A 25100-nucleotide genomic window follows, 5' to 3' on the forward strand; every position below is an offset into this window, starting at 1 on the left:
GAAAAATAAACATTTCCGGGATTGAATAATAAGCATTACATATTGACATATTTATTTGTCAATGAGAAACATTTTTAACCTTAATATTTCATTAAAATTTAAATACCACGAAAAAGCTATACTCAAAAAACATTATTTATTTTCATCAATGAAGCATTTTTTTAATTACCCAAGCCACGTGGAAAATATGCATTAATATTTGCTTTTATTTAGTAAGGAATACATTTTTAACCATCAAATTTACTGTTTTTCTCTAGAAAGTATAGCGCGTATAATATTTTCCGGTGTCAAATTTATTCGGGCCCCTCAGATCTCCGCTCACCAGCGGGAGTATACGCGCACCTGGTCCAACGCTCTGATTGGCTAACGTGCGGCGTGCAGTGCACGGATCTGCTACTCCCGAGAGCAGGCAGTGCGTTAGGTTCGACTGTATGTATCATTAGTTATTGATTGTCATACATTGAAATTACTTCGCAAATATTACTCAAATGTCATAATAGTACATTATGCAACGAATGCGCAAAGTAGGTGATTCCAGCACGCGTGAGTTTGTCTCCCGAGTGAAGCGAGGGCGGCAATGCGCGTGCGCTATCACCTTATTTGCGCACAAGTTGCGTATGGCTAAGCCCCCCCCCCCCCCGATCTAAAGAATATTTTTAAAAAAATCCATAGAAAAATGTTTGTTGATACCACATGTTCGGATGAAGAAAAGGTGCAAATATATTGATTTTATTGATTTATTTAAAACTTATGGTGATACACTCTTTGATCAAAATACAATCAAATTAACAGATTAAACGCAGCCGCTGTATAACACTTGTGTAACGCTCGCAAATACAAATTTTAGGTAACATTGTCTCGCATAGATTGTCGGCTTGAGTCATTAGCCGTGGCTCCTCCTATTTTCCGCGATTTTTCCGCGGGTGTTCCCTCGATTTTTCTCGGGCTTTTCCTGGGTTTTCCCCTAAAATGTCCCCCGTCTTGTTGGTCTCACACGTCACCTGCACTACTAGTTTATTTTTTATTGGTATTTATATTAATTGTTACATTACAATTATTAAGATTAAATTTCTTAGTATATCTAATTCATTAAGATTTACAGTTATATTTGATATTACAATGGGCTCGTCTTCATTGATTATCGTATATTTTTTCCATTTTCAAAAGATATTTCAGGACTTGTATCTTGAGGCACATCGCTTTGATTGATATTCAACACATTTGGGTGGTTCTCAATGAATTCCTTGAGAGTTTCGGCAAATATTATTGGCGCACAGGCGTCAGTCAGAACAGGAACATTTTGCGATGAATTTGCATACTGTACAAGGTCTATCCAGAAAGTATCGGGCCTACCTTTATATTTTCGTGATAGCGTTATTCTTTATCATCTGGTGGGTGGCATCCTTCAAAGTAATCCCCACTTGATTGAATAACACGGTTCCATCGATGTTTCCACTTTTCAAAACAGTCCTGGAACTCACTTTTAGGGATAGCCTTAAGTACACTCGTCGCATTGTTTTCAACCGTTGTTTTGTCATCGAATCGGTGTCCTTTGAGTGGTTTTTTTAGTTTTGGAAAAGTCACAAGGGGCTATGTCGGGACTGTATGGAGGTTGTCGAAGCAATGCGATATTGTGTTTGCTCAAAAACTGCTGCACAAGATTGGATGAATGCGCTGGCGCATTCTTGTGATGGAGAAGCCAGTCACCACTTTCCCAAAAGTGCGGCCGTTTTCTTCTTACTGCATCACGCAAACGTTTCAAAATTTGAACGTAGTATTCTTTATTGATTGTCTGACCTGTTGGTGCATATTCGCGATGTACAACACCTTCACAATTTCGAAAATCGAACAACTTCAAAAATCGAAAAAAATAATCAACATTGACTTAATATTGCTCTGACTTTGACGTGCTTTTTTTGGTCTTGGCAATTCAGAATGCTTCCACTGTGAAGATTGTTGTTTTGTTTCAGGATCATAACCATAAACCCATGATTCATCATCTGTAATAACTTTTCTAAGCACATTGTCATCATTATGGACCATTTCCAGATTGTCCAGAGCGATTCTAAGCAAATGTTCTTCTGCTCTGCTGTGAACAATTTTGGGATGAATTTCGCACACACGCGTTTCATTCCTAAATTTTCGGTTAAAATTTCTGAAACAGATAGTTTTTGGTATCCCAAGATCTTCTTCTAGTTCTCGCACAGTCATACGACGATCTTGTTCGATTGCAAGTCGCACCCGCTCAATATTATCTGCGGTTTTTGTCGTCGAAGATCGGCCGGAACGAGAATCACTATCGACAGAAGTGTGACCATCCTTGAACCGCTTATACCACACTTTTATTCGTGTTTTGCTCGTACACTCGCTTCCGAAGGCCTTTTATATCATTGCAATAGTTTTCGAACTCGTTTTTCCGAGTTGAAAGCAAAATTTGATGCAAATTCGTTGGTCTTGTTTTTCAGTCATTTTTGACAATATCAAAATCCGACGAACGCGAAAAAGGCACTGTAAACAAAGAAACACTGCGCATGAACTATACGTCCGGCAGGTGTCAGTAAGTAACCAATAGATTCGCCAAGCTTTACTGTTGACGTTTCTGTCCGGTAGAGGTCGCTCGAACACTATGGCGCGAAGATATAAACGTAGGCCCGATACTTTCCGGACAGACCTCGTATATTATCGAAGCTGTAACTGATTTCTTCCCCTATTTCTTTAAATGTTCCACACTTAGAAATTGATGACGTCGAAGACACCAGTGCATTAGATGTACGTTTTAAATAAGCTGACGTAGAAGGTACTGCATTTGTAATGCGATCTGCGATTGCATTTTTGTTCCAAATTGAATTTACTACGTATCCCTCAGCGACACTGTTAAATTTCCATCCGCCATGTCTTTTCAAAACAGTTATATCTGCTCCAGCGTCGACCAGTATTGTAGCGGAGGATCGTCGAAATGTATGACCTGTATACAATTTCGAATTTTCTAATTGCAGGTATTTGGCAGTTTCACATGGTATATTTCCAATTGTATTGATACCTAGAGGCTCCTCAATACATTTTCCATTTCTGTAAGTTAGAAAAAATCTATTTGTCTCAGAAATACTTTAAGCTTGTCTTTCATAATCATACTTCTTGAGAATTTGATAAAATCTACTGACTAATGTAAACGACCTTACAATTTTTGTTTTCGTTTTTGGCAATGTTACATGGAAAAACGAATCATGATCTTCCACATCAGCTATACAAACATTTGTCAATTTATCCCTTCGACAAACACCGGAAATTCCTATAACGAGTGCAGCCTGTAAAATAATTTCTATTTAAGTTAATTGTATATTTTACATTAACAACTATCGTTGACAAAATATTTATTACGTATACATAGCTTCATAAATAGATATAATTAAGCTGGTGCTTCATTGAAAAACTTTGAAACATCCGATGATGTGAAAACGCGTGATTTTTTGGGAATATATCCAATATTTCTAATCTCATATATAAACAATGGTTAAGGAAAATCCCTCATGTAATTAAAACAACACTCTTGAAATTTCAACGTTTCGCCATAAATTCATGGCCTCTTCAGGAAAACTTTCTTAAAAAAAAAAAAAAAATTATGAACAATTAAAAACTTGTTTTTTTTTTTTTTATAAACAATTCGACATGATCATAACACTACAGTACACATCTAACAATAATAATAAAATCATTCGTACTCACAACTATAGAAAACCTAAGTCATAGTAATGTCAATTAATAAAATATTTTTACTATTCAGAAACAAACCGAAAAGTCAGAGATATAAAATGAACTGTGAATTTAAAAGTGGTACAACTGTCTATATACTAGAAATGTCAATATAGTAAGCAATTAAACAACCAATCAGAGTCAAGCACGAAACGGAGATGCCCGAACAATTCGAATCACACAAATAAAATTCAATGACAAGAGCGCATCTTTTTTACAACATTTACAATCCGACAGTATTGTTTATTGAGAAGCTTCACATCTTCTTTTCTGTTAATCGTGTTATCACTAATATTAATATTAATCATCTCAGATGTAATTCTTTTTTTGTAATTTGATTCTCTATCCAAAATAACTGTGTTTTCCCAATCAAATTCATGGTTAGGAAAATTCTCTATGTGAGAAGATACTGGTAACTTATTTTTTCCTATTGAATCTTTGTGTTCTTTAATTCTCTTTTTTAAACTACGTTTTGTTTCCCCCACATAATTCGCAGGGCATGATTTACAATTGAATTTGTAAACGACTCCAGTTTCATCCCACTTTGACAATTTGTCCTTGCCTAATTTAATTATATTATTGAGTTTTTTGCTTAAAATAGGAACACATGTCCATAAAAATATCCAATATTTGTTTTTTTCAGAAAACCTATCAGCTGTGCGTACGCACATAATATCTACATTGTCGAAAGTCTTTATTGTGGTTTTTAACATTGAATATTTAGACCACAGCGTAGAGGCAACATATTTCGTCGATAATTCATTGAAGTGTACTATTAATTCAGATTCAGCAAATGATCTTGTATTTTTCGTGCTTTTCCATTTCTTGAATTCATTATACACTGCTGTATATTTCTGTTTGGAAGCATCTGGTAATGACTTCAAGTTGATTTATTTGGCTACTGCAATCAATTCAGATAGCACAAATCACTGTCATAGTCTGAATCACTGTGTCCCGAAACCATTTTAGTCCCTTTTCACTCATAAAATAGCTATTTCACAAAATAAATGCGACAGAAGGTAAAACACGATTTTAAACAATTGAACGCGCACGTTTTGATAAATCTATTCAGGCAACGCAACGTAAATAATACGGCGTTTTGACAGACAAGAGCGACGTGCTTGCGTTAACCATGCACCGTGCATGCGCAGCTGTCATTCCAGCACACTAAGCCAGCGTGCGGGAATAAGGCCCTTTGCGAACGTATGTGCGTGCGCAAAATCGAACTTTGCGCACGATAGTAGGAAAAATACTTTATTGAAACATTTCCAACCTTGCTCCATTAATAAGTTGTAGACAATGTTTTTGAGGCATAAGTTTCAACTATAATCTACCTACCTATTCGGATAAATTATCTGTGACAGGGTTGACAGCGATGTTTGCTGGCTCTGTGTGCGGCCCTTTCCTCGTACGGATGCGGCGACCGACCATGGCTATGGTAGCATTGAATTCACGCTTGTGTCATTGCAGAGCCTGGATAGGGAGGACGTAGTCGGCGGAGAAAGCCACCAAGAAGCGAGACCGAGAAGAGCCGAAGAGACGGCGAGAAAGTAATTAGGAGAATAGAAGGTGGGGGAAAAGCGTTACATGGACATTCTCCGGACGACACTATTAGCCGGATGGCGCTTCTGTTAGCGAGCGGCAAACGCAGGAGCCTGATAGGTCGCTCTCATGAGCCATTGTTTTCCTTTCTCTGGCGCCAGTTATCGCTTGGGTACAACGTTATCGCCTTTCATTACTTACGCCGGTAGCGTTGAATAACCTCGTTCACGTAGTTCCCGCTTCTAATGTAATGACTTCGCAGGTTAAACGAACACGCTCACTCTCTTGCTGTAACTCCTTGGCCCTTATAAATCAGTGTATTAACATGATAACGTAATATATATGATCGCCCTTTTCAATATGTATAGAAATCTTGATTGTTTATTAAACGTTTCTCGTCGATCCTTCCCGCAATTTGTGTTAGGTTCACGCTTGTGGAAATCAGCGCCGGCTTCCTTAACTGGAATAGGAGCCCTTAACCCGCGAGGCACAACTGTGGACCACAGTAGCTTATCGTTCCCCTTCCATATCCTTAAAGATAAATATAAACAAAAGCGCTGATCAATAAAAAAAATTTATATCATTGTTTAGTTAGAAAATATGGCTTTTCAAAAATAGTTTTATGTATTTAATTATTGTTGAGTAAATATTGTGCAACAATTACCGAAAATCGTTCGACTCGCGCAAGGTTAATGAGCGGCTGAACGAAAGAAGCCGCGATCGGTTCGCGAGAGAGAGAGGGCGCGTAGGGGCAATGACTGGGAGGGGAGCGTTCAACAGGCAGTATGACTGTGTCACTCAGTCGGCCTGCATCGTAGCTAACCTGTTTCCGAGCCGTTTACGTTTTCGTGTGGTGGTGCGAGGTCAGAGGTGCGAACTTTGGTGCGGTGTGCTGGGTTCAGCAACAGCAGCAATAGCAGCAACAGCAGCAGCAGCGACAGCAACAATAGCAATAGCAGCAACCGTAGCAGCAACAACATCAGCAGCAATAACAGCGAAGTGCGGCGAGTAGCGGAGCAGCTAATTAGCGACGCGTGCTTTGGATACGGTTGGCCACCGTATCCTCTACTATCTCGTGGTAGGTGCACCTTCTCATTATTGTTAATAGCGTGCGGTCCCGCGCAGCGTGCGCGAAGAGATTAATTGTTGCGTGCGAGCGGTTAGTTCGCGGCGAACGGGTTTTCTCTCTCTCTCTCATTCAGCGTATATTGTCATTCGCGCTAGCGTGCGCAAGACTCTCGGCAAATCCTCCGTGTAATCGAATTGCATGAATAAAGTGAACGTTAGCCTTTACTTAATCTAGTCATCGTTATTTTGTCTTTCCTTTGTCCGGAGGTCGCGTCTGTTTACATTCGATTCAAATAAGCCGGTAGCGTAGCACGGATCACGCGGATACCGGTAGGCGGGAATCGTCAACATAGTTTCCAGCAGCGGCCGCTCGAGCACTACTAAGCAAGGGCGATAGCGCTGCCAAGCGGCGAGTTGGGGGAACCCAACTCGGAGTAGCGAAGAGACTCTGCGCAGGCGCACTCCAAGACAAGGTAGGTTGATGTGCTTCGAGCACATAGATAACTAGGCGTCGTTTAGTCATTATATAGGTACATTCAAGAGTTATTATAGGCTGAACGGCAGCCTGTTACAATTGATAACAAAATTAATTAATTAATTTATTTATTTATCTATTAATTTATCTATTTAATTATTGTTAAGTAAATATTAATAATGAAATTAAGTAAAGCAGTCAGTAATTAAAAAAAAATTATTTACAATATTTTGGACAAACCTTCGGAAATCGTCTAAATGTAGATTCATTAAAAATATAAATATGACATTGACGAAAGAATAATAATATAGAATAATAATACAAATTTAAAATACCTTCATCAGCTCCATTACTAAAAACAAATGGTCGTTTGTTTCCTGGTCTTCTATTAAACTTATAATGTTTGGATGAGATACTTGTCTTAAAATGGTTACTTCTCTTAATAACATAGCTTCTTTTCCTTGGCACTTGTATTTATCAATGATTTTTAAAGCGTAGCAGGTACCACTTGTTCTAAAAAATATTTGTAAAAGATGCATTTCACATAGAGCACTTCTGAGGCAAATATTAGATAAGACTAAAATTATTCAATTAAATAATTAGTAGTTAATATATTACATTTACGAGACTTAATAATTTGAAACCGTAGTGTATCAATAAACTTTGTCAACATACTGAAGTAAATGTAGAATAACATTATACGCTTAAATACGTACTTGTGTGAATAAGTGTGGACAAGAACATTAAAGACAGCAACGATTCAGCATTGTACATGAGACAGAGAGGGAGAGAGAGAGAGAGAGACGTTTTAACAAAGATAACACAGGGAAATCTTGTTTAACCTTTTAGCTGAAGGGGTGGTGGTTATGTGGACCACTCTAGAGACATAGAATATTTGAAGTTCTTAGATCAAATTCAATGTTTTGAATACATAATAAGTAGTTTATAAATTTCTCAAAACATTCTTGACCTTGAAAAGCTACACTCAACGTCACATTTCTTTTCTTGTATAAGTGAATGTCGTAGATGACTTTGAAACGTCAATGACGCCCTAAAGTAAAAAAAAAAACAGTAAAAAAATATCCTCAAAGTATTTTTGACCGAATCTCTATTTCAAGGTGAAACTCTAGTTTTCAGTACAAATGTAGTGGTCTACAGCTCATACGAGGGGTATCCGATAAGTACTTAGCCTACAAAAGAAAAACGAAAATTTTGGAAATGTGGCGTTTTATTTTTCAACATAGTCTACTTTTAGTTCGATACACTTGGTCCAGCGATGCTCCAACTTATTTAACCCGTCTGAAAAATATGTTTCCTCGAGGTCTGAAAAGTAGGCTTCCATGGCAGCGATTACCTCCTCATTCGACTCAAATTTCTACTCGGCGAGTGACTTTTTCAAGTTTGGAAACAAAAAGAAGTCGCACGGGGCTAAATCTGGAGAATACGGTGGATGGGACAGCAGTTCGTAGCCTAATTCGACCAATTTGGCCATGGCGACGGCGGAGGTGTGAGCCGGTGTGTTGTCACGGTGGAAGAGCACTTTTTTCTTCGCCAAATGGGGCCGTTTTTTCTACAATTCGACATCGAATCGGCCCAATAATTTGGCATAGTACAGCCCTGTGACCGTTTTGCCTCTCTCCAGGTAGTCGATGTAGATCACACCTTGTGAATCCCAGAAAACGGTGGCCATCACCTTTCCGTCCGATGGGGCAGTCTTCGCCTTCTTCGGAGCACTTTCGCCGGGTAAAGTCCACTGTTTCGACTGTTCCTTGGTCTCTGGTGTATACCAGTGGATCCATGTTTCGTCGACTGTCACGAAACGACGCAGAAACTCCTTCGGATTACGCTTAAATAGCGTCAGACATTGCTCTGAAGTTGTCTCACGGTTGCGCTTGTTATTCGGAGTGAGCAAACGCGACACCCATCGCACCGACAGTTTTCTCATGCCCAAAATTTCATGCAGGACATGACCCACACGGTCTTTTGAGATGCCTACGATCTTAACTATCTCGCGCACCTTCAATCATCGATCTGCCAATACGAGATCGTGAATTTTTGTCACGTTATCCTCCGTGGTAGCCGTTTTCGGAGCACCTGGACGTGGCTCTTCAAAAATCGACGTGCGACCACGTTGAAATTCATTAAACCAATCTTTGACGGTTGCCATCGAAGGAGAAGAGTCACCTTACACAGCATCCAAGCGCTTTTTGATTTCGCTGCGCGATTTCCCTTCCAAAAACAAGAATCGAATCACCGACCGACACTTTTTCCATTTTTCAAAAATCAACGGACACACTTGCTTTCACACGCTCTCAAAAATAAACTACAACTCCGATATGGCTGAAATCTTGACAGTAACCATCGAGAAGGTTATACTACGTGATAGAATATTTCTTTTGCGAGAGTTGCGCCATCGGGCGGTGAGGCTAAGTACTTATCGGACCACCCTCGTATCTGAAAATTACATAAAATATACTATGGCATTCATTCTCAGTATAACCTGAGATCAACGGCGAGAATGGGAAACTTTTTTCGATATTTCGGTCTGGGAATACAACTTTATTGATCTACTAAGCAAATGCTATCATATACTGCAGAAATTTATAAAATATTTTAATGTGAAAAAATTGATTTTTTGTTAGTATCTACAAAAGGACCGGCACTCGATTTTTTTATATAGAGGAATTAATTTTTTACTCATTCACTTTCACAATGTAGCAGATCGCTCTTTTTCATTTAATATTTATTATTTTCTAGGATTTTTATAGTATGTACGTAATTTTTATTATTTTCATTTTCCTTTAATAGTGATCGACAAGCGTCTCGTACTTTTATCTTCCATAAAATGGCAAAAAATGGAGCTTGGAGTAATGGCGAGTCCAAACAGGAAAATGAAATATTAGAAAATGAAGATATCGGTGAAATCGAATCGGAAGACTTTTTATAACGAACCTCAACTTTTTCATAATGCGCATTTTTACTTATTAATTAAAGATTTTGAAGGTAGTTCCGAAATAAACCAGAATATTTCTTTTTCAGAAAATAAACCAATTGACTATTTGAATTACACAGGCCGACAAAATTTGATGAAAGTCCAGACCCAGAGACCAGACATAGTGTACCCGAAGGAATTTGATGCGCTGAATCCGAATCTGGCCTCAGAATTGATCCATCACCCTTAGTTTCTGAGATATCCCAACCTGAAAGTGCAAAAAAAGACTGTTTTTCGCTGATTTGAACTCTTCTCACATTGTTAATTTCCATTTAGTCAAAAACTAGAAAGAACATTCGAAAGAGCAAGTTGTCTACTTTAAAAATCACTACCTAATTTTTTCAATTAAAATTTAAAAAATTAAGATATCGTTCTTTGAAATAGAAAAAAAGTGTAGGATTCTTGAAGTTTGACTTAGGGATTAGCCTGTCATGGGTGTAAGGAATCTAGGGTTCTTAAGGTTTGGGTTTGACATTAACCTGGCGGAGTGTAAAGAGTTTATATTATTTATGACTTTGTATGTTTGCAATTCTTGTTTCATGCATGTTTTACGTTATTGGATAACTCAGCAATTAGGGTTCGTGATTTGACGCCAAAGACATTTTGAATTTATTAATTGATTAAGATTGTAAGTGTTGTCTGATTAGATTGCATTATTAACTGGAATTTGCAGATTATATATGAATTATTAATCTATTCTTACACACCTTAGATCATTTTTCAGGTAGTTTATAGTACCATTGAAAACTCAAATCTTCTCTATTTCAAACAATATCTCCGCTTCAAAAATTTTAATTGAAAAAATTAGGTAGTGTTTTTTAAAGTAGACAACTTGCCCTTTTGAATATTCTTTCCAGTTTATTAGTAAAATGGAAATTAGCGACGTGAGAAGAGGTCAAAAACAGCGAAAAACAGTCTCTTTTGCACTTTTATGTTAGGATATCTCAGAAATTAAGGGTGATTGATTAATTCTGAGGCCAGATTCGGATTGAGCGCATCAAATCCTTCAGATACACTATATCTGGTCTCTGGTTCTGAAAACTGTAGGCCAGAGTTATTTTTGTGATTCATCTTTACTCCAAAAAATTGTAGAAGAGACAAATCGTTATGAAACTCAAAATCCACATGAAAACTTGGTCTGTTGTCACAAAAACAGAACTAGAAAATTTTCTTGGCGTTTCGATTCTAATGTGCTGTATCCAGAAAGGCGATGTGCAAAGTTATTGGTCTACAGATCTTTTACTGCACACTCTGATTTTCGGTCAAATAATGTCTCGCGATAGATTTATTCAAATCCTGCGATGCTTACATTTTCATACTAATAAAGATATCGTAAATCATCTTTTAGTGAAAATAAAGCGAGTAATAGAACACGTACAAAAGAAATTTTCGACAGTTCTCACTCCAGGGAAAATCTATGCATAGATGAAAGTTTATTATTGTGGAAAAATAGGCTTCGATTCAAGCAACATACGAGTATTTCTTTGAAGAGATATCGCTTTGGCATTAAGTTCTTCATACTTGTAGTCTGCGAGACAGAATTCGTATTGGGTTTTGTGATTTACACTGGAAAAGACACTTATTATCAGAAGTTTGATTTAGGTGTTACTGGCGTTATTGTAACTCATTTTTTACAACCTTACTTTTATAAGGGTCATGTTGTATATATAGACAAATGGTATATATCTCCTACTTTGCCAGAATTTTTACATAATCGTGATGCAGGTATGTATGGTACGGTGAAATCAAATAGAAAGGGAATACCAAAGCTTAAAAACAAATTAGTCCGAGCTGAAGTACAAGTCTTTCATAGTTATCAGTGAGATAGGAAAACAAACGTAGCGTTCTTATGCTTACAAGTGTACACGAACTTGATTTCTGTACAACTGGGAGAAAAAGTCATTTAACAAATAAAAACATTATAAAGTCAAAACATGTTTAATATTACAATAAAAATATGGGTGGTATCGATAATATTGATAGACAAATATCTATCACAGAATCAGTGGGAAAAACAATGAAATGGTATAGAAAGTTTTTTTTTTCTTTTCATTGATCTTTGACTATCTAATGCTTATTCATTATATAAAATGAGAAATGAAGGAGCTACATCACGCCCTTCATTTCGATTACAGATAGTTCGCTCATTGTTGAAACTTGATCTTTCTGCAAACATATCTCCTTATGATGATCCTTCGACTCGATTAGTCGGTCGCCATTTTCCAAGGCAAAATACAAGATGGACATATCATATGTGTTCTTTGCGTAAGACTGTACATCGAATAATATATATGTCACATTTGTTATATTCCTCTATGCGCAGTACCATGCTTTGAGTATCATACAAAAGAGAAATTACTATAAACTCAATTATTTTGACCTGAGAAGCAGAAGAACTTACGACAATAAAGCACTCCGACATGAGAGGCAAGGGAACTCATGGAAATCAAGTACCCAATAAGATCACCTTTTCGCCACGTCCACGTCATTGATCCTAGATCATGCTGAGAGCGGAATTCTGAAAATTTTTTTACATTTTTAGAGACCCAGTAGTAACTTTCTGCGTTTGTAGTAGAAATGAAATTTGACTTCTAAATCGACGTTTGGCATAACAAGAGTGCCTGCGGTATTTTTTGTATTGTTTTTTATGTATTCAGCGCATCAAAATCCGTACGACAGCCTTTTCAAAACTCGACTTATACGAGAAATGCTATTTGACCTTGAAATAGAAATTTTTAAAGTCAGAATTATCAACAGGATTTTTTTTTATTTTTTACGTATTCAGCACATCATACTACATACAAAAATCGTCTTAAAACTTTATTTATAGTAAGAATAAAATTTGACCTTCAAATGGTGATTATCAAGGTTAAAGGTGTCTGCGAGAATTTCGTTAATATTTTTTTCATATTCAACGCTCGAAATTACATATAAATACCCTTTCAAATCTTCATAACAGCAGAGACAAATTTTTTAACATTGTACTTTACGTTATCTGCGGAGCTGCTGGACATATAGACCAGCAGTCAGGTTAGCGACTCTATTTGAGATATCCAGTGATATTATGTATACATTTTACATATTCTGAAAGGTCAATTTGTACTGAAATTCCCCGCAGCCTAAAGGTTAAGATTAAATTCCTATTAGTCGTGAGATCCGAGAGACCTTACGAGGTCATTTCAAGGTTAATTTTGTTTTTTAAACATTCATTCTATGATATGTCATTTTTTCTAAATTATCCAAGCGTACATTGGATTATTTATTGGTTCGCTCTGACCTAAACAGCCAAAGAGTTTAACTCATAATTGACATTTACCTCAGTAACGAGGTTAATTTAAAAAATGTCTTATCATTCCCATAAATTACTTTTGAAATTATTTTTAAGAAATTACTTTTGAAAAGACTAAAGAACATTTTCATCAACAAATAAACAATCTTTCACTCGCGTAAAATTCAAATAAAAACAATTTTTCGATTCTAGACTTTTTGATGCATTAGAGAACCTTATCTTTTGTATCATATCAGAATCATAAAATAAAAGTATAAGATTTTTCTTTATATACAGAATGGCTAATTACTTCTAATGAAATAGTTGACATTCTCTTGATGACAAGTGCATGCAAAAGGAACTCGCGAGTTACTGCTCGGATCTACTCTGAATATCCTAACCGAAGCCATCCTTCCCCTCAAGCGATAAACGTTGAAAGTAAAATAAATTCGTTCATTTAAATTCAGAAGTTAATACATAACAGATTGAGAGGTCAATAGGAATACCCAGAACTGCAGCTGATAGATTATTGAGATAAGACCAGCACATTAATCTGATATAGGAATTAATCTGAGAAGATTATGTACGTAGAGTACAATTTTGTAGTTGGGCTTTTGACGTATTGGATGAAAATCCTGATTTTTTAAAAAAGTTTGTATCAGCAACGAAATTACATTCAACAGTGTCAAGAGTCTTCATAGGCAAAAAAAAAATTTAACCTTGACACGGCCACGGAAGGTTTTCCGGACCCTACATATGATAGGTCATCTGAACGTAAAGTTTCCCATGATATCCGAATCCAAGCTCAAAAATAGAAATTCATATTAAAAAAAAAGTAAAGTTGATGTTGAAATGACCTTTAAATCAAATTTAAGGTCAAGTATGAGGTTATTATAATTTGCTACTCTCTGGAATATAGAAATTTTATTTGAAACATTTTTCGAAAACCTTTCAAAGTTGAGTTCTTCTTCTATTCAAGTTAACCTATTAACATCCAGCCAGACACATTTTGTACACCTCTCAGCGCTCATAGCTATTGCATTTCAAGGAAAAAAAATTGCAATAAGTATATTTTTATAACTTTACTTTAATTTAACTTTACTTTATAACTTTATTTTAATTTTTGTACCGAAAAATATTGTTTAAAACAAAAACATCACTATTATCGAAGACAATTTTTTTTTTCATTTCGAGTTTTTAAAGAGTTACCGGTTTGGAATATACTTTAAACAGATCTAACCTGTAAACGCAATATCCCGATTTAAAGGATATAGTATGTCGAAGACAGTTTGATCAATTAAACATTTCAAAATGGCGCTCAAAATGCAAAATTGTTGCTGAACATTCATAAATTTTTTTCTCGAAAACGAAGCATTGTATTAAAAAATTTTGTAGAAGAAAAATTATCTAGATTTAGCCAAATATACAACTGTATTTTTCCGATATGTTAAAATCGACATTTATGATTTAGCAAATTACCAATTTTTGCTAAATTACAAAAATCCCTCGAATGTTTTCGAAAAAAATTTAGGTTTACTCCTTTGTCTGTTGTAACCATTTTTTGTACTTACAAGTAACACTACCCAACCGTTACTCACCGATCAGAATGAAACTTTGCACATCCATAGAACACTAAAAAATATGGAACCCCTATTTTTTCATTTTCTCGGAATTAGCTTTTAAGGGGTAGAAACCACCCCTAGAAAATGATAAAGGCGGAAACCTTCATGAACAAAATATAAAAAAAAATATATATATATATCATACAAACTCATTCTTCCAAACCTACCCACAGAATCCACTCAAACGAAACATCCGCCTTACCCCAAATCTTACCCCTTTTCCAAATCATCCCATCCCCTTACCCGAACATAGAGCGTCCAACTAAACTAATTAAACATTTTCGTCTTGACTATACCACTCTCACGTAAATCAATCAAACCTTATTATCGCTTCCACATAAACTAACCCCATCACAACCACCCACCCATCCACCCTAGATAGGCTTTCAAGGGGTAAAATCCAACCCCAGATACTTAAACCCAATTTCCTTGATCCCCGAGCCCTGTAACCTGCGAGGCTATAACCCCAGACCCTTCACCCCATTTCCTTAACCCCCGAGCCCTATAATCTTCGAGGCTATAACCCCAGACCCTTCACCCCAATTTCCTTAACCCGAGAGCTCTGCATCCTGCGAGGCTATGACCTCAAACTCTTAACCCTAATTTCCTTAACCCCCGAACCCTATAACCTGCGAGGCTATAACCCCAGACCCTTCACCCCAATTTCCTTAACCCCCAAGCCCTATAATCTTCGAGGCTATAACCCCAGACCCTTAACCCCAATTTTCTTAACCCCCGAGCCGGGTTTGTGGACTTGTCCTATCTTTCCTCCCTTAAATATTCGTTTTAAGTTATAGGAACGAATATTTTAATCTTCGGAAAATTCATGAAATTCGATATTTTAAAAATGAGTATTTTGGCTGGAAGAAATATTTAAGCAAACTCAACGGTATTTGGAAGAACAGTGTAGGTCTACTTTAAAGTGTTTTTTTTTAAGGAGAGAAGTTGCGAAGCTACATAACCTCAAAAATAGGCCAAAACCGCTTGTTTCGTACATTTAGATTAGGATATCTCGAAAGCCTGAGCCACTAGAGAAATTCTGACCTCGAATTTGGATTCAGCACTTGGCAAAACTTCGGGAAAGTATACTCGTGTTCTGGTAACATATTTTTGCCAAATTTTGTCGACCTGTGTTATAGTTATATTAAATTCCTTGATGTTAATTTGAAAAAGAATTGATATCAGTTTTTTATAATTTTTGATAATTTATGTGTTGTTAAAACATATTAATCTTAAAAACAGTTTGAGAAATATCTGATTAATTAATAAGTATAATGTATTTTCAAAAATTCGAATAAAAATTCTTCGAAATGAAAATAAGTATAAAACTGTTCATTCATAATTAGTATAATTTAAATACACAAACTATAAGTTTTTTTTATATTTTCTGGCTTTCCCATAACACACGTCGGTAAAACATCAAAAAATATACTGCGAAGTTATTACTTTATAAAGAATAAATGATTTTCATAAAAAGTTGCCGGTCTAGATTCATTTCATGCTTTAACACATTTAGAGTAAAATCTCCTCTTTATAAACATTTGTATGTACTTAATAATTTTTGTAGTAAAAGATATTTAAAATACCTATTAATCTTTCTTTGTTATTTAGCTTTCATATGTCACGTTTTGATTCTTTTTCTTTCCATATTTAAAATAATAGTTCGATTTTCAAATAGCAATAGTTAAATAATATATTGAAGACTGCTTTTTGTTTGACCAAAAATTTATAAATTCAAAATGCTGATGAATCCAAAAAATATTTTAAATTTGCTGCGTTCTGCTTTCGACGGTGCTGAATATAACATCGAATCTAGAATAACTGATGAAGAACGATCTTTCGCTTCTAACCTGGCAGATTTTATAAGAACAGCATCCGATTGCTCATTATTTATTGACAGTTATGAAAGTTTGTCTTACAATGAAGAAAGCGTAATAGCTGAAGCATTGGAAGTTGATGATTTGCATTTAGAAGAATCTGATGATTCAAATGAAGATGATAAACATCTGCCATTAGTCGGTAGTGCAGATTTGGAGTATAAGATAAGAGCGGTCACTTACTGGCGTTCAGGTAAGAGAAAAAGAAGAAGTCTTGAATCTGTACAAAGTAAATTTGCAAATGTAATACATCAAATGATGTTGTACAGATGGGAAAATCAAATTGAAAAAGGAGGATCAAAGTCAGAAAAACTACTTAAAATTTCAAAGTATGTTTTAGAAAAGTTTAATAGTGCTTTTGATAAATGTTTACCGATTCACGATTCAGATTTGAAAAGGTGGGCGCTCGAAGCTAGAGAAAATGTAAAGTTATCTTCGAAATTATTTAAGGCTTCATCAAAATGGATACATAACTTTAAAGTGAAGCATAGAATAGTCTCTAGAAAAATCAATAAATTTGTTACTACTGCACAATTGTCAAATGTTTCTGAATTATCACAGTCGGCTTCGAAATTCGTAGAAGAGATTCGCAAAGATATTCAATCGAAAGGTGTAGCCAATATTTATAATTCTGATCAATCGGGATTCAATTTGGAAGCTCAATTCAATTTGCAGGCCGTACGTTGTCAATCAAGGGATCACTACAAGTAGAATGTCTTGCTCAATCAATAAACTCATTAACTCATAGTTACACTATACAACCGATTATTTCAGCTGATGGCAAACTCCATTCTCCCTTATTAATAGTCTTGAAAGAAACTGATGGCGAGTTTGGACCAATTGTACGAAAGAATTTGTATACAGCAAATAATATTTTTGTTTACCCTTCTAATTCTGGAAAATTGACATCTCAAATTGCCGCAAAATGGTTTGAAAAAGTCTTTCTCTCTTTTGCCGGTCTGGACTCTTCACTATTGTTGGATTCTTGGACAGGGCAAACTGAAGAAGTATTTGAAAAGATAAATAAAGGAAATAAAGTCGTCCAAATTCGTACTATACCTGCTGGAACGACTGGGATGATCCAACCTTTAGATGTCTATGGCTTTAGACCGTGGAAAAATTTCGTCAAATGTTTTTCTGATATGGTAATGTTAAACAATTTTGAAATAAATTTACATTTGAGAAATACCATTTTAAAATTACAGTCATTGACACATTATCAGTTTTCAGCGCCAAGATTCATAAATATGTTTAAATACGGATGGTGGAAAAGTGGCTACGTGACAGATCAACCGAATAAATGTCAAACCCCTGTGCAATACTGCTTTCAGAATGTTGATACAAAATGTGCATTTTGTTGCCAATGATCAAATGTGCTTGGTGTTCTGAAAACTTGTGCATACAGTACTTTTTTGCGATCAGTGAAGAAAACCCACCTCATTATTGTAACGAACTTGTAAAATAGAGGATATCTCTTGATACAGTAATGTATGTAAGAGGTGAAGTACGTGAAAGGCAAGGGGACTCACGTGAAACAAGCACCCCAAAGGGAACAGAATTTACTACATCCACGTCGTTGTTCCTGACCTTAAAATGACGTTAAAGGTTCAAGTTCCTCGCAGGTTACAGGGCTCATAAGGAATTTGGGATTAAGGATCTGGGGTTTATAGCCTCGCAGGTTACAGGGCTCGGGGATCAAGGAAATTGGGTTTAAGTATCTGGGGTTGGATTCTACCCCTTGAAAGCCTATCCAGGGTGGGTGGGTTGGTGGTCGCGATGGGGTTAGTTTATGTGGAAGCGATAATAAGGTTTGATTGACTTACGTGAGAGTAGTATAGTCAAGACGAAAATGTTTAATTAGTTTAGTTGGACGCTCTATGTTCGGGTAAGGGGATGGGATGATTTGGAAAAGGGGTAAGATTTGAGGTAAGGCGGATGTTTCGTTTGAGTGGATTCTGTGGGTAGGTTTGGAAGAATGAGTTTGTATGATATATATATATATATTTTTTTATATTTCGTTCATGAAGGTTTCCGCCTTTATCATTTTCTAGGGATGGTTTCTACCCCTTAAAAGCTAATTCCGAGAAAATGAAAAAATAGGGGTTCCATATTTTTTAGTGTTCTATGGATGTGCAAAGTTTCATTCTGATCATTGAGTAACGGTCGGGCAGCGTTACTTGTTAGTAATTTTTTCATAATATGCTTTGTTTCCATGAAAACAAATTCCAAAATCTTATAATCGAAAAATTAAAAAATGATTATTAAGATCACTTGCCGGAAGCAAAGTACTTTATGAAAAAACTACTAAGAACCGAAAGTGTTTAGTAAATCGACCAAGGAGTATATCCAGATTTTTTGTAACGATTCGAAGGATTGTTACAATTGACCAAAATTTGACAATTTGCAAAATAAAAAAAAAAAAAAGTTGATCGTAACTTCTGGAAAAATATTTAGGTTTATTCTTTAGTCAATTCTAGATAGTTTTCTTCTAAGAAATTTTTTTCCGATTAGACATTAATGAACTAAAGTGGGATACTCTTTATGTACAACATCGTAACCTTTGCCGCATAATTTATGTACAAAGTTAGTTCTATTTATTACGACATGTTTTTTCTAATTTTATTACGAACGACATTATTTTATTAATCAATAGATCAGCACGGATGTTATATGATTTTAAATGCAATAGCATTGTAATATTAATTATACGTAATATTGGGGTATTTTGTCAATATAGCGTAATATTTTGATATATATATTGCAACGGTAGTCGATTTAATTAATCGAACCGTTCGCGATTCTGCTTCTCGCACGTTAGTTCGAACTATTGAGAGAGAGAGAGAGGGGACGCGCGATCTTTTGAATAGTTAGTTACGCCTCAGCTGTGAACGCGAGTTACCGCCGATTTATTTTTCGCACTTTGTTATCACCGAATAAAGTTTTCTTTGGTCAATTACGTGCATGTGTGTAACGAAAGTATTGCAGCAGCAAGCAGCGGTGCAGAAGCAGCAGATAAAAACGAATCGAGGCAGCACAGCTGATAATAGAGGGGCAGCGGCAGTTGAAATTGTTACAACAATTACGGCTGATCACCGTAATTGCACCGCATGGTAGGTGCACCTCCCGTCATATTAAGCGATACAAAATACTTTCGATATTTTGTATATTCGTGATAGTGTTATTTTTTGTATTCGCGCCGAGCGTTAGTTCGCGGTAATATTCGAATCTTCTCTCTCTCTCTTTCTCACGGAAAATAGTTAATTGTAAAATCCTATTCGCGAGCGTTAGTCTTTCGGCCCTACAAAGACTGTAGTGATTTTTTTATTAATTAAAGTCTGTTAAATTTATTCGCCGTTTTCGTCATTTAATTTTCTTAGTGGCTTAAGTAATTGAAAAAGGCTTAGGTTTTAATCCAATTACGTCTAGGGGATTAAGAAGATTAGGAGTAAAATCGCTCACACTTAAAACTCATCAAGTGTAACAAGACACGTGACTTAAGGTGAGTTCAACTCCGTTCGATAGAAGACAACTAGGATAAATCATCTGACGTTAAGGCGAATACACGTATTATCATACGTGTTTAACGGAGCGGCGATTTGCTCTGCATCGTGGAAGTTTGTTCTTAATTAAATTCCCATTTTCAGATTATCTCCCCCGTTACAATATATATATTTTTTTTTATAAAATCTATCGCATAATTTATGTTATATCTCATATTAGTAATCGATTCTCCATTTTTTTCACGAAAATAGTTTTTTAGTAATAAAAAAGCTTAATTAACTAAATTAACTACTTGAAATAGATTAAAATTCCGTTATAATTTTTTTTTATTAATTAACCTCCTAAAATTTTTATGTTCTTCTGAAGCCAAAAAAGCAACAGAAATAAAAATTTTAATTATTATATTTACAATAAATAATAAGTAAATTTATAATACAATTATATTTTTCTTATAGGCGAATAGATGATTTGATAGGAAGTTTAGCAAGCGCTGATTTTTGGTACCAATTGGTTACTATTCTTTGTTAGAGTCGCTCTTCAATATATGCGCGCGTCCTAGCGAATGTCCATTCGTTAAAGCCCTAAAAAAGTTATTTGGTAGCAGAGACCTATCTATATATTTATTTATATGTTTTACATATTAAATGGTAAGTAAATCAATGGTTGAAATCTGAGAATATTACATCCTTTGATCTAAGAAGCATGGATAATGGAAAACAACGTATTGTTAGTCAATTACTTTGAAGAAGATAGATTCATAGAAATATTATAAAAATTAATTTATTCTTAAAGAAATATGCTTTCATTTATCTCAAGATTTGCAGTGTTGTGAATTATGTGTATATTCTACCAATTACGATAATTACAAAATTTGAAATGATCTTATAGACTCAAGTGATGAATACGAGGCTGAATATGAATTATAGCAGATGAATAATAATTAAAGTAGTTAAACAGTATAATAGTTGATAGTATATATTCAAATTTATTTCGAAATAATTTTTATTTTACTTTAACATCTATATCTTTCTAATATTTTTTTGTACCTATACATTTTATTACAGAGCTGCAAAATTTTGTTTCAAAAATATTTGTTTGCAATAGTACATGGCATAAATAAAAAATAACAATAGTAAAAATCGTAATATTGTATTTTACATTAGTAGTTGAAATTAGTTCAATAAATCAATATATTTTGTCAGACAAGAATGAGTATTTTATACATCACCCAACCATTCTATTTACGTTTAATTCATCACTAAAAGATAGACCCCCCATTGAGAGCTGATTGGCGCTCTACAACTTGATTTGAAGGTCTATATTCGCACTATTTTTCTCCAATCCGCATATCAGGCCTCTCATGTTACATATTCTGAGGGGAGCGCTGTAACTCGTACAGAAAAAAGATAAGCAGTAGCCACTTTTAGAGTGGTCGTCGCAATAGACCTTCAACCGTAATGTATGCTAGCTACACTTTCACGAGTATACTCTTCTAACTTTTCAAAATCGGTTTTTTTTCAAGACTCTTGAAGCATCACATCTAACACTGGGACAGAATAAAAAATTAGTTTGAAATTTTCAAAGAAATTGAAGGAAATAAAAATGCAGACATTGTAGACGCATTATCGACACATAAGTAACGATTAAAGTACCAAAATCACTACGAATATTTGTAAGTGGAGTAAATCCATTAAAAAGACTTCTTGATCAAGTTGCTAAAAATCGAATATACCTTCAAAGTACTACCAAAAAAATTAAAATACAAATATAAAATCCATAACTATTGATATTAATAATAAAAGCATTAGAAAATAAAAATACTGACTTTTACATATTTCAAGACAACAAACCATGTAATATGATTTTTAAAAATATGCACTCGTCGATCAAGATTGATAAATTAAAAAAGGAATTGAAACTTATAATCATAGAGTAATTAGAATTTTAAATATTAAACATAGAATAACTGAAAATTCGTTAACAATATTCTTCATGCAATCAAAAACAAGCGAAAATTATAAATAAATCTAGAAAAATGAAAAACTCATAAACCAAAGTATTAATTTCGTATCACCGCGTAAATAAAGAGATATTTCCCAATGTACGAGGTGTGCTCAAAAAGAAAGGTGACTTTGTATTTTTAAGAAAAAATATTTATTTATTTATCAATATTTATGTTGTCCCCTTCAAAGTAATCCCCCTTAGATATAATACACTTATGCCAACGGATTTTCCAATTCTCAATGCACTTCTCATTGGCACTTTTCGGTATAGCCTTGCGCTCGTCCAGCGATGCAGTCTTTATCTCTTCAATCGTTGCAAATCTCCGTCCTTTCATAGGTCTCTTTAGTTTTGAGAACAAGAAAAAGTCACATGGGGACAAATCCGGTGAATATGGTGGCTGAGGCATGATTGTGATGTTGTTTTTGGCCAAAAAATCTCTCACAAGCAAAGATGAGTGAGCAGGGGCATTATCGTGATGCAAAAGGCATGAATTGTTTTTCCACAATTCTGGGCGTTTTCTTCGTATTGCTTATCGCAAACGGCGCATAACTTCAAGATAATACTGTTTATTGACCGTACGTCTATATGGTAAGAACTCCTGATGCACCACCCCATGGTAATCGAAGAAAACAGTGAGCAAAACTTTGACATTTGATCGAACTTGGCGTGCTTTTTTCGGTCTTGGTTCATCTGGGCTCTTCCATTGGGACGATTGGACTTTGGTTTCGATATCATAACCATATACCCATGATTCGTCACCAGTTATGACCCTTTTGAGTAAATCTGGGTCGTCGTTGACGTCATCCAACAGTTCTTGAGCGATGCTCATGCGATGGTTTTTTTAGTCAAAATGTAGCAATTTCGGAACAAACTTCGCTGACACACGTCTCATGCCCAAAACGTTAGAAAAAATTTCATGGCACGAGCCAAGCGATATACCAACATCCTCAGCAACTTCTTTGATAGTGATTCGACGATTTTCCAGAACAATTTTCTTCACTGCTAGAACGTTTTCATCAGCTATTGACGTGCTTGGGCGTCCAGAGCGAGGCTCGTCATTGGCATCTTCCCGGTCATCTTGAAAGAGTTTGTACCACTTGTAAACATTTTTTTTACTCAGAACAGTTTCACCGTATGCCACCGTCAACATTTCAAGTGTTTCGGAGCACTTTATTTTATTTTTTACACAAAATTTGATGTAAATCCTTTGATCCATATTTTTCGATAGCAAGAAATCGCCGAGCACGCAAAACCCTAAAAAAATCGATAATCGAAAGTACGTTGCCCGTAAAATTTGAAAAGTCACCTTACTTTTTGAACACACCTCGTATTCCAAGTATATGAGCATACCAAAAAATATTGTAATAAAACTCCTGCTTCTACCATATGTATATGCAAACAAAAATAAAAAAAGTTAACTGTTCAAACTATGGCGAAAATCATATATATTTATAAGAGATGCAGTGTTGGAAAAACTTCTACGGCAAAAATTATTTCTAGCACTAACAATAAGATCAAAACAAATAACAAGTACAGAAAATATCGTTAATATTTATAATTATTTGTAAATATTTATATAATAGGCATACAAACATTACGTATGCACAGGTAGCCAACTGCAGTATTTACAAAATAGCGATTGAAAAAAACTTGTTAACGCAATTATGAACAGAATAGATACAATGCTTAGTCTGCATACCACACTCATAAATAAAATTAAATGAATAACAATTTGAAACACTCACGGATTAGCACAAAGAAGCCTGGAATTAAAATCTTTTCTTATACAAAATAATGGCTTGATGCCTAATATCTGAATAATCTAATAACTCAACTGCAATTCAGATGTAAAAAATATTTGAAAATTCCACAATACAAAGCACATAGAGCAAAGCCAGTTTTTTAGGTTTGTAACGGGGGCAGCGCCTTATTCGGCACTGACGTCACTAATTTATTAAGGGGAGAGTAAGAGAGGCACTTTCGCTCTTTAACAATCGGGGAACGAGAGGATAGGTCGAACGAATAAATAATTTTCTTTGCTTGGAACGTACAGCTTAAATCTATTCAGACAAACAAATACAAAATCAGTTACAATAACGTTTACATCACGCGCACATATACAGAACAACTTAAACTAACGCGGGAGGACGAATGGCCCGGCGACTAAATCGCCTTGGCCATTTACCTCCTTACAAAGGAAAGAATACGTTGAAACCTCTCTACCGCATTACGATGAGCGTAGCCATGAGAGAGAGAAACATCACCATGAGAGAGAGAAACACCGGGGGAGAGAGATAACCTGACCTTTGTCCTTGGCGATGAGTCGGCAACGGGGAGTTGATCTGGCCGCTGGCTGGATGTCTTCCTCGGCATAGCCCGTGGTGAATCCCCTGGAAGTCATGCCGTGCATGGCGGCGAGGGCGACACTGAACGCCCTGCTGCAGGTGTTGCCTCCACACGTTGCCTCGGCTCGCCCTGGTCTGGTCACTGCTGCACGTGTACTTTTTCTCTCATTGCGCTGTTACTTCCAACTTCTCTCCTCAACTTTCTTTCGGGAACTACCTCACTCTAGTAAGGCTCGGCGGCGACTCTATCACGCACTAATTCTTGCGCGCATCTTGCAGTCGCTCAGCGGCGCTCGCTCCTCTCCCTACCTTGACCTATTAGTTAGGCGGCATGCGACGCGTCGCTTATCGGTCACGCGTTGCGCGCCTGCCAATCCCTGCATAGGCCTAATACTCTCTCTCTCTCTCTCTCTCTTTCTCACTCTCTCTCCGTCTCTCTCTACCTCATAGTCGCTGCGCTCTTGTTTCTTCGGGCGCTCTCAATCTTGCTCGGCAATCTTCGGCGGCTGGAAAAACATAAAGGCCAGTGGTTAGGCGCAATAAATATATGCGCCGAACGCTGACCACGTCGCCATGCCGAGCGATAAGAGGGAGAGAGAGAAGAAAGGCAGACGAAGAGCAAGCGTACTGCTTGCTCTCGTCACAGGTTTAGGAAT

At 35.9% G+C, this 25100-nt stretch overlaps 1 protein-coding gene across 6 annotated transcripts in view; it reads right to left on the bottom strand.

Annotated features, from left to right (window-relative positions):
• Positions 1-25100, bottom strand: part of LOC131672935 (serine/threonine-protein kinase GD17699-like) — a 273149-nt gene that overhangs the window by 207243 nt on the left and 40806 nt on the right. For all 6 annotated transcript variants that reach the window (XR_009302688.1, XM_058950783.1, XM_058950864.1 and 3 more), the window contains exon 4: positions 7171-7348. Coding sequence is in view for 5 of the 6 variants with exons in the window: in XM_058950783.1 (XP_058806766.1) it covers positions 7171-7348 (178 nt within the window). In the remaining variant the exon portion in view is untranslated. The remainder of the gene's footprint in view (positions 1-7170; positions 7349-25100) is intronic.

The sequence above is a fragment of the Phymastichus coffea genome, unplaced genomic scaffold, assembly GCF_024137745.1.
Source record: "Phymastichus coffea isolate CEN01 unplaced genomic scaffold, Cenicafe_Pcof_1.1 PCOF00001, whole genome shotgun sequence".
Lineage (NCBI taxonomy): Eukaryota > Metazoa > Arthropoda > Insecta > Hymenoptera > Eulophidae > Phymastichus > Phymastichus coffea.